The sequence below is a fragment of the Austrofundulus limnaeus genome, unplaced genomic scaffold (assembly GCF_001266775.1).
Source record: "Austrofundulus limnaeus strain Quisiro unplaced genomic scaffold, Austrofundulus_limnaeus-1.0 Scaffold694, whole genome shotgun sequence".
In the NCBI taxonomy this organism is placed as follows: domain Eukaryota; kingdom Metazoa; phylum Chordata; class Actinopteri; order Cyprinodontiformes; family Rivulidae; genus Austrofundulus; species Austrofundulus limnaeus.
Genome location: NW_013953096.1, coordinates 10,422 through 21,310, shown reverse-complemented (window position 1 = coordinate 21,310; position 10,889 = coordinate 10,422). Strand labels below are relative to the sequence as shown.

Genomic DNA, 10,889 nt, shown 5'->3' with positions numbered 1-10,889 from the left:
GAAGTATTGCGAGGAAACGCAAAAGTATTGCGAGGAAACGCAAAAGTATTGCGAGGAAACGCAAAAGTATTGCGAGGAAACGCAAAAGTATTGCGAGGGAACGCAAAAGTATTGCGAGGGAACGCAAAGGTATTGCGAGGTAATGCAAAAGTATTGCGAGGGAACGCAAAAGTATTGCGAGGGAACGCAAAGGTATTGCGTGGGAACGTAAAAGGAAAAAAAATCCCACATGTCCCCTCGCGGGCTCCGTAAAATACAAACTAAATCTATAAACACAAAACTAAATAGCAAAAACTGGTTAAAAAGGCAAAACCATATTTAAATACCAAAACATTATTCTACTTACAAGGAGCTAAATGCTCGTTCAAAAAGTTAGCTAAAAGAACCAAACAATTTATAAAACATTATGTAAAAGTACCTAAATGCTAGATTAATGCAGCAAAACCCTAACTAAAAGCTAACTTAGCAAAGGGTTATATCTAAATACAAATTAAGTACCAAAATAAAGTACTGTAGCTAAATGTCCTAGAAGGTTAGCTAAAAGAACCAAACACAATATTAAATTACCTAGGCTACATAAAAATAGGTAAATGGTAGCTAAATGTAGCAAAAGGCTAGGTAAAAGCTAAATGCCAAACAGCTAGCTAAAAAAGTAAAACACCATTTAAGTACTAAAACATTGACTAAATGTAGCCAAAGGCTTTACAAACATAGCAAAACAATAGCCAAAAGCTAAATGAAGCTTAAGGCTAACTAAAAACTAAAAAATAACAAAACACTAGCTCGAAGCTAAATGTAACAAAAGGTTAGCTAAAAGTTAAAAGAAGGGGAAAAACACAATTTTAAGTGTTAAAACATTTCTAAACAGTAGCTACTGTAAATGCTAGCTAAACATAAGAAAACACTAGCTAAAAAAATAAGGGTAGCAAAATGCTAACTAAAAGCTAAAAATAGAAGAAGCCTCACTAAAAGGTAAAAAGTATAAAAACAGTAGCTAGAAGTAACAAAGGGATAAACCTTTGTTTTGACCTAAAAACGTCAAAGCAGAACATGCTAGTTAAAAGCTAAAAGTATCAACAGGCTGGCTAAAAAGAGCGAGAGCTGAACAGAGCGATATATAATTATCTCTGCCAAAATGTAGCTTTAAGTTATATTTTATTGTCATTCACAAATAGTGAATGACGATAAAGAATCTGAATCAGGTCCCTGGACCCTCAGATTAAAACGTGACATCATCACTGCCGTCCTAAAGACCCAGATTTAGTGAAAAGAGGAACAGAAAGTTTTAATGAGCTTCCTCACTGAGTTCATATTAAACCAATAATATTTAATCATCAACGGCTGAAAGGCACAGAGCTGCACTGTGGCTAAATATTTTCAAACCAGTGTGTGTGTGTGTGTGTGTGTGTGTGTGTGTGTGTGTGTATAAAACAGCAACATTAATGTGTCTAATAGCTTTAATTACATTGTTTTTCCCACATAAATCAAACCTGATTGAATTGAGAACAGTGACCTTTGAAAGTAAAAGATCTTCAGGCAAAATCTGCAATAAATGGTGAGAAATCTACGTATAAAAACCAGGTGTTTTTGTTAAAAGACTTCACAGCAGAAACATGTTGCAGAAACTCGGACTTGACTTGTCTGAACTGGGACTTTTCCACCATCACAGTTGAGGTTTTTTGACTTTTTCCACCACAAAACCTTCAACTTTGATTGTGATGATGTCAAAATAACATCTGAGCTGTCTGAACTTTCAAACGTTTTTATTTTCACAAACTTTTCACTTACAGATAAAACAAGACGTAGGTGTTTGTGTCTCTGACTGCGACAGGACTGATGGTTTTCTCTGAAATCCCCCCCGAGGTCCGAGCACACCCAACCTCTTATTGTGTCTGAGCTCAGAGTTTTCTCCACAAAAATTAAACTATGATTTTTTTCACTCATTGATTGTTTATTTAAGCCTTTAAGTCAAAATAATGAGATGTGTTTCGCTGAATGAGCGTTTCAGTTTGTGTTTCTTCTTCCTTGATTCACAGACGGATGTCTTGTGGTTTTGTTCACGTCATTTTTTCACTTCCTCTTTACCTCTTTGTTTTCATTTCTCTCCCACTCTATAAACGCTGACAAATTAATGAACCGAGTTTAACGCAGACATTTAAACCTCCACCGATGTGGCTGAAGCTGCCAAAAACAGCAGCAGAAACAAAGCAAGCTTTTCTGTTTCCAATCCTAGCTGCCGTCTTCTTTCTTCTTCTTCTCTGGTGACTTCCTCCACCCACCTGAATCTGGCTCTTCGCCTCGGCCGGTTCCCACCTGCAGCATCACATCGGCTCTGTCGGTGCAGAGAAACCGACCTGAACGAACTGAAGAATAAAGCTGGAACTGAGGGAGAAGAAGAGACGTAACCATGATCCATTCCAGTAAGTAACAACCTCAAACAAATCTGTCCTTTTTACTTTCTCTGTAAGAAAAAGCAGCGAACGTTGTCAGAAAGAATCAAACTTCAGACACAACAAATGAATCCAAGACAACAAAAAGCAGATCATTTTCCTCTGAATGCAGGTTTTATCAAAAGTAAAGTAATTGAAGCTTTAACTACAACTCAGAGGAAAGTTTTGCTTCTAAAACAGCTAAAATCAGCCACATCAGAGTTTGAGGAAAGACCGTTAGGCTTCAGAAGTCATTTCACCATGAGACCAAAGAAAACACAGAGCAGTTACTGCTGTGCACCTGCCGTGGAAAATCAAACTTTATTCTTCAGAAAGTCAGAGGCACCTGTGCAGAAAGTAACACCTCTGATCTGCAGAGAAACGTTCGGCTGAGGTTTCGGTTCTGAGGCTGAAACTGAGTCAGAAACAGATGTTTGAGTCTGATGGACCTTCATGGGTTACAGAGTCTGGTGGTTGTGTTGCATGTTGACCAGTCGTTTCAGTCTGACGGTCTTTGGCTGCTTCTTTTTAATTTTCAGTCCAGTTTTTTGTTTGTTAAACACAGATCTACAAATCGATGAAGTATAAAAGAAATGTTAAATTTTATCAGAATAAATCCTTCCTGTTTAATATGCAGGACATGTAGACTGAAGCTGACCACAAGTGTTCATCTGTTAAAAAGGAAAATCCAGCTAAAATGCTGTAGATTGTTGTGTTCAGGTCTGTGTAGACCAGTCAGGAGATCCAGCATCTGAGCTCCCATAGAGGACTGCTGAGCACCAGAACTGGATCCATTGAGCCATAGAAGGAGATCAGGTCTTAAACCTGTAGAAAACAAGACTCCTCGTTGGATTATAGGTCCTCTGTCCTTTTGTTTTTGTATATCCATGAATGAGTGGCAGAGGTAACAGATCCACCCAGACCTCCCTGACCTCAGTGACTCTCCAGCTCCTCCTGAAGGAGTCAGAGAGGAGTAATGGTTCCTTCAGGAGGTTCTCCATCTCCTCCAAGGGTCTTGTCCCAGAAAACCTCCAAAGGGAAGGGTCCAAGAGGACTTCATTTAAGAAAGTGCATAGACCATTAAATCAAGAGTGTCACCTTTTGGTTCAGCTCCATCTTCACCAAGACAGACCGGACCATTGTCCTCATTACCGATGATGATACCTTGATCCGTCGATTCATCTCCTTCTCTGTCCTGTCTTCACTCATGAGCAAGACTTCCTGAGTGTCCCACGAAGACATGAGTTTTCATTGTAGAAGCCTGGAGTCTAAGACGGACATCCGTCAAACTAAACTCTGTGAGTGGATTTTAACTGGGTGGTCTGTCATTACGGATCACATCTTCAGCCTGAAACACTGGCTTATTTTCTTACAAGTGGACTGTGTTGCAGCTGATCAGAAACAGGTTCACAAGATTAGAGTTGTAAAAATTGGTTGACATTAATCTGTAAGGATTCTGGACTTAATCCAGGGTGTTCAGTCCTGGTCCTCGAGGGCCACTACTTGTTTCCCTGCTCCGACAAACACGATCCAGTGTTTGAATCAGGTTTGTTGGAGCAGGGTAATATTTGCTTCAGACTGGAGCTATGTAAACATCTCCATCTTCAGCTGCTTACTCGTAGTCGGATCACAGAGACAACAGGTCCAGTAGACCCCAGTAGGACGCCGAGGCATTCCCAGACCAGAGAGGATACATAATCCTGTGTCTTCCCTGGGGCCTCCTACCAGTGGGACTTGTGGACCACCTCTAAAGGGAAGCATCCAGGAGTCATCCTGATCAGATGAACCACCTCATCTGACTCCTTTTCGATGAGGAGGAGCAGCGGCTCTACTCAGAACTCCTCACCTGATTTCTAAGGCTGATCCATCCTATGAAGGAAGCTCATTTGAGCTGCTTGTATCAGGATCTCGTTCTTTTGGTCGTGATCCAAACATGACCACAGGTGAAGTTTGGTACGTAGACAGACCAGGAAATCCAGAGCTTTGCCCATAATTCATTCTTCACTAAGACTGACTGAAGCAACACCCTCATTACTGAAACCCCAATCCGTTGATACATCTCCTGCTCCATCCTACCATCCATAAATCAAAACTTGAACAATATAGGAAATTTAATTGGTTTTCACTTCATGCAACATGTTTTGTTTGTTTAATGATTTTAGCTGCATGGAGGCTCGATTTAAAAATGTAAAATAGTTTTAATGAAATGTAGGTTTACAAACCACATCCAGAGTTCATCACAGTTAACCCCAGGCACCTGGGATCACGCATCGTGGGACAAAATCTGTGACCCATTTTTATTTTGGAGGCCGCCAATGTATCACACGACATGGTCTGCAGATGAGTAGGTTTTTCTCTCAAACTCACACAGGAAATTATGTAGCCTTCTGTGTGTGCGAACATGAGAAACAAAGAAAAATGACCCGCTGTCACACACACATATATCCTCACCTACACACACACACACACACACACACACACACACACACACACACACACACACACACACACACACACACACACACACACACACACACACACACACACACACACACACACACACTACAAACCAGAGAGACACAAACGGACTCACAGAAGTAAAGAGAGTTAATTCTGCTGAAAAGGAAATGACACTTCCTGACAAAGACCTCCTACTTAAAACCACAGAGACACAAAGACAGACACAAACTAAAACAGCTGGTGCAAATATGATTTTAAATATTGTTTTGGTTTACTGAAGCAAACATGAATTTACAAAGTCCGTAATTTAACGATTTCCATTTCAAGTGCCCCAAAAATGCAGTTTATTTCGTTTTAAAGCTTCAGTAACAAGAAAATCCATTTTTACTTCACTCTTTACAAAACAAACTTACGCTTTTATTTACTTATTTATACCTTTAAAATTAAATAATTAGTTTTTTGAATACAAACCTTACAGGATGCATTCAAGTCCCAGCAAAACAGAACTATATGTTCAACCTTTTTAATTTAAGTTTGACAGAATTTCGCATTTATTGCATCAAATAACAATCAACAATATTTAATTGTAAACACTTTACAGCCTTTTATTCAATATTTGACTCTGAAGATCATGAACGTCTTTACTCAATAGATATCAGTGAAATACTTTAGAAATTATTCTGACAAAACTCACTTTAGACGTTCATACAGATTTACAGGCATTCCCCAAGGATTTGTACTAGTTACCTTTTTCTTTGGTATCTTTAAAATTTATTTATTTCTTCAGCTAAAATCAGAAAATATACATTTATGCTGATGATACAGTCGTTTATACTGATGGTGGCTCTCTCTCTCTGTTTCACAATAAAAAATTCATTCAGCAAAACCTTGATATAAAACATTATCTTAAAAACAAACATGTATAAGCATCTACGTAGCAGCTTCACAGGTGTTCCTCAAGAATCTGTATGTTGCTTTTTTGTTTTATTTTTTATTTTACACAACTATAAAACTTATAAAACTTTAACCCAGCTCTTTCTCAGATCATCAGTAACCTGTTTTGTTTTATTTCATCAGATCACTCGACTCGCGCCGTGTTCTGCTGCTGCTGTGCCGTTCAAACCAGGTAAAGATTGAAACTTGACCTGCTTCAAAATTTGCAAAAATACTAGTAAGAATATGGTTCAAAACAAAATTTTCTGGCTTCACATTTTGTTTTTGTGACCGTACGTAAGTTTTTTGTTAACGTATTTTGGCGGGCTTTAAGGCTAATGCTAACTAATGCTAACAAAGTGAATGAAGCTAAAGTAGTGGTTTGGGAGGAAAAGTCAGCTGAATGGTAATTATATTAGATTGTTGTAACTAAATGAGCAAATTTATGCAAAAAAATTAATTAAAAGGACTTGTCTGATTTCAGGGAGTTCAGCACCCGCATGGACCTGGAGAGCCGAACCTCTCTTTGCTTCCAGAGCCGACGATATCCGGGTCACGCCTGTCGGGTAAGAAACTGCAAGCTTCTGAGGTCCGTTATGACATTCAGGTCCAGATATCAAATTAAATTTGATAACTTTCTGTCTTTAAGGTGGACCGGTCCAGGAAGAAGCTCCCAATGCCCCCGCCGGAGGGCGAGGACGGCGAAGGAGGCGGTTTGATCAGCGTCGTCGCCATGTACGACTTCACCGCCAAGGAGGACACGGACCTCACGCTCAGACAGGTTCTAACAGAATCTGGACGCACAAATCAAACAGAACCCCCGACAGCTGCAGGCTCTGAACCAGGTTTTTGTGTCTGCAGGGGGACGAGTACGTCATTCTTCACAAACAAGACCAGCTGTGGTGGAGAGCGCAGGACAAACACGGGTAACAAATCACACAAACATTAGCTTTCAGCTGATTTAGAGCCTAAACAAACAACGGTTTAAATCATATTTCATGGTTTCATCAGGAATAAAGGCTTCATCCCCAGTAACTACGTCACAGAGAAAAACAGAATCGAGGCAAACCCGTGAGTCTTTTTTTCCTCTCATAACCTTTAATTCAGGAAAAAGAAACTCTTATTTATCATTTTATCTTGCTGAAGGTGGTACTGCAAGAACATCACGAGGACAGAAGCTGAACAGCTGCTGAGACAAGAGGTTTGTCTTTATACCAAGTTTAGAAATTTAAACCTGAAAAGAGTTGATCTGAAAGTGTTTATTTAGGATTTTAACACTTCGTTCTTTAAAAAACCAATCAGTCAATCTAAAAATCATCTTGTTTTGGATTATGTTTTTAATTAAAACGTGTTGTATATTTTTAATGTTTTCAGGGCAAAGAAGGTGGTTTTGTAGTTCGGGAGTCCAGTCAGAAGGGAGTTTACACCGTTTCTGTTTACACCAAGACATTGAGGTGATTCAGAAATAAAAAACAAACTGTACCAATAAACAAAAATATTTAACTGCAACACAACAAACCTGTTTTTGTTTAATCTGTGCAGTCCTTACGGAGATATCCGACATTACCAGATTAAAATAACGGACACTGGGCAGTTCTACCTGGCGGAGAAACACACCTTTATGTGCATCCCGGACGTTATACACTACCATGAACACAACGCAGCGGGTAGGTAAACAACAACAACAACATGGGCGCAGCTCCGTGTCATTCACCTGATGCGTCTCTGCAGGTCTGGTGACCAGGCTGAGGTACGCAGTGGGACCCATGGGGAGGTGTGTTCCTGCCACAGCCGGGTTCAGCTCAGGTAAGACACCCGGCAGTCTGAGCCAACGGCCAGTTAAGGGTTTGTGTTGAACCTGACGTGTCCTCCTGCAGAGAAGTGGGACATCAACCCCACCGAGCTGACCCCCATGAAGGAGGTGGGCTCCGGGCAGTTCGGGGTCGTCAGGCTCGGCAAGTGGAGGGAAGAGCAGAAGGTGGCCATCAAGACCATCAGAGAGGGGTCCATGTACGAGGAGGACTTCATCGAAGAGGCCAAAGTCATGATGTGAGGACCAGGAGGAGAGGGAAACAGGAAGTTTGTTATAAAGGCCTGAACGCTGAGTCAGCATTTAGGGTTTAGTTTCATGTCAAATCTGTTTATTTTCTGTTAAACTTCAGCCTGAGGTTTTAACCGTTTATTTTATAAAAGGTTCAGCTGAGATCAGTGCTGTGACTTTAAGACTTTCAGAACTTTATTTAAAATCAAAATGATCACAGATTTATAATAAAATCTCTTCACTTTCCTCAAAAACATTTTCCTCTTTAAAACCTGCTTGAACAAAATCAAAGCTTTTAGCTACATTTTGCTATATTTAGCTACCGATTTGCTACCATTCTTCTTTTTAACGTTTGTTTTCTGTCTATCTGATTTTAGCTTTAGCGTTTGTTTAACCTCTTTTAGCTGCAGTTTTGATTTCGTTAATATCCGTTTTGCTTTTTTACCTTTTAGCTAACTTTGTGTTTATTTTAGCTTATGGACACATTTAACTTTTGCTAAGTGGCACTAGTGGAAAAGGGGCATTACTTCCATTTAGATATTTTTGCCACGGTTTTGCTATCACTTTTTTACTTTTAGCTATTGTTTTGCTACTTTTAGCTACTTATTGTTGTCATTAGCTTTTAGCTTCTGTTTTACTAGTTTCAGTGCTTAGTTACATTTTTCTTTTTTTAGCTTTTATCTACTGTATCTGATTTTGGCTACTGTTAGTTTTAGCTAACTGTGTGTTGATTTTAGCATATGGCTACTTTCGACCTTTTTCTTTGTTACCAATTTTCTTTTTTAGCTTTTGTCTGCTGATTTACTGTTTGCTTATTTTAGCCTTTTTAGCTGCAGTTTTGATTATGTCCGTTTTGCTTATAAACCTTTTCGCTAACTTGTTGTTGATTTTAGCTTACAGCTACATTAACTTTCAGCTAATATTTTACTACTTTTAGTCTTTTATTTTGCTTCTTTTAGCTTTAGTGTCTGATTTGCTACATAATTATTTTACTTTTAGCTACTGCTTTTCTACTTTTAGCATGTTTTAGCTACTGTTTTGCTCATTTGTGCTTCTTTTAGCTATTTTGCTACTTCAACTACCTTTTTAGCCATTATTTCCATCTTTTTAGCTGATTTGAACTCTCACTTCCTGTTTTTTTCTTTTAGCTTCTGTTTGCTTCAGGTTTAAAGCTGAACTTTAGCTCTCGGCTGTGTTTTAGCTGTTTCTGTCTCTCCAGGAGGCTGTGTCATCCTAAGCTGGTCCAGCTGTACGGCGTGTGTCTGCAGCAGCGGCCCCTGCTGATCGTGGCCGAGTTCCTGGAGAACGGCTGCCTGCTGAACTTCCTGCGTCAAAGGGGCGGGGCTCTGCAGGAGGCGTGGCTTCTGTCCATGTGTCAGGACGTCTGCGAGGGCATGGAGTACCTGGAGGCCCACAGCTTCATCCACAGAGACCTGGTGAGTGTCACAAACACTAACTGCTCGGCTGCAGCTGCGTGTTCTGAAGCTTTGGTTTGGTGCTTCAGGCAGCCAGGAACTGTCTGGTGAACGAGCATAACGTGGTGAAGGTCAGCGACTTCGGGATGACCAGGTACAACTTCAGCTTATAGCTCAGATTCTGGAGCAGGAGGTCCGTTTCTCCTCAGCTGATCATGTTTCTGCAGGTACGTTCTGGACAACCAGTACACCAGCTCCAACGGAGCCAAGTTCCCAGTGAAGTGGTCTCCTCCCGAGGTTCTGCACTACAGCAAGTACAGCAGCAAGTCCGACGTGTGGGCCTTCGGTGAGGAGACCCTTCAGGTTCTGTCCTGTCAGGACCACCCCGGGTCCGGGTCTAACCTCCGAGGTGTTTGTGTTCAGGCGTGGTGATGTGGGAGATCTTCTCCGAGGGACGGACGCCGTTTGAGAACCGCTCCAACCTGGAGGTGGTGACGGAGATCACCAGAGGAACCCGGCTGTACCGACCCCACCGAGCCACGCAGCTGGTCTACACCATCATGTACCGCTGCTGGCACGAGGTACAACCAGAACCAGAACCAGAACCAGAACCAGAACCAGATACAAAATAAAGATTATTATTTTAGCTCAATTTACAAATTTATCTTTGATTTAGTCTGTTTTTATCTCAACATTAACAAAGTCAAGTTTTTTTTAATTCAGGCCAAAATTTTACATTTTACTAAAACAACCTTTTGTTTTTTAAAATTATATTACATTAAACTTTGTATTTGTTCAAATATAAATGGAAATCATCCATTTTTAAAAAGTAATACAGCAAAAACGTCATGTTTTCCGAGTCAAAACTTAAGTTTCAACAAATATAAGCGTGACCACTTCCTTCTTCTGCGTTTTTTTAGAAACCTGAGGGTCGGCCATCTTTCTCCGAGCTGCTGGAGGAAATCAGAAAAGTGGCAGAAAATCCAGAATAAGAAACATTTTTCTACATCTGAACATGAAACGTTTTATTTGACCCTTTTGTACATATTGTTACATTTTTGTAAATACATTTTATGAAATCACTTGTTACATTTTATTTGTATTTATTGTGTTTAATGTTTGTACAATAAAAGAAAATAAAGCTTATTGGATTATAAATGTATTAATGTTTATAAAGCATTTAAAAACTATGAACCAATTAAATTAGTTCATGTGAGTTTTGTTGTGAAATGCTTATTTACATATTTAAAAGTTTTTTTGTTTGATTTATTTTTGTGAAAGTTTAAGAAAAATGCACAAACTGTTTAAGTTTCATATATTTTGGTTGAATAAGAATCACTAAAAACACAATAGTTTAAATATCAGTTTTACAGGCTAAAGTTGAGAGTTTCAGTCTTTGCTGCCAACTTTTGAGCGATTAGTGAAAATAAACTTAGTGTTTTTAAAGTTTATTAGATGTTTAGTTCGGGTTTAATCAACACATTTTTATTTTTTCACGTTCAGTCGGGACTCCGGCTGAACAAAACTCGAGCCTGGAAAAGTTTTCCAGGTCGACAGGTTGACCCCTGACAGGTGTGTGTGTGTGTGTGTGTGTGTGTGTGTGTGTGTGTG

The 10,889-nt window shown here is 39.7% G+C and overlaps 1 protein-coding gene across 1 annotated transcript; it reads left to right on the top strand.

Annotated features, from left to right (window-relative positions):
* The first annotated feature begins 2,215 nt into the window (after positions 1 to 2,215).
* On the top strand, positions 2,216 to 10,363 carry txk (TXK tyrosine kinase). Its single transcript, XM_014027894.1, has 16 exons — positions 2,216 to 2,420; positions 5,967 to 6,015; positions 6,307 to 6,388; positions 6,472 to 6,603; positions 6,684 to 6,748; positions 6,834 to 6,893; positions 6,969 to 7,023; positions 7,197 to 7,276; positions 7,365 to 7,489; positions 7,554 to 7,628; positions 7,700 to 7,871; positions 9,083 to 9,299; positions 9,368 to 9,432; positions 9,506 to 9,624; positions 9,702 to 9,859; positions 10,199 to 10,363. The coding sequence occupies exons 1-16, from the start codon at positions 2,408 to 2,410 to the stop codon at positions 10,268 to 10,270; spliced, it is 1,539 nt and encodes a 512-aa protein (XP_013883348.1). The 5' UTR covers positions 2,216 to 2,407; the 3' UTR covers positions 10,271 to 10,363.
* Positions 10,364 to 10,889: the final 526 nt, after the last annotated feature.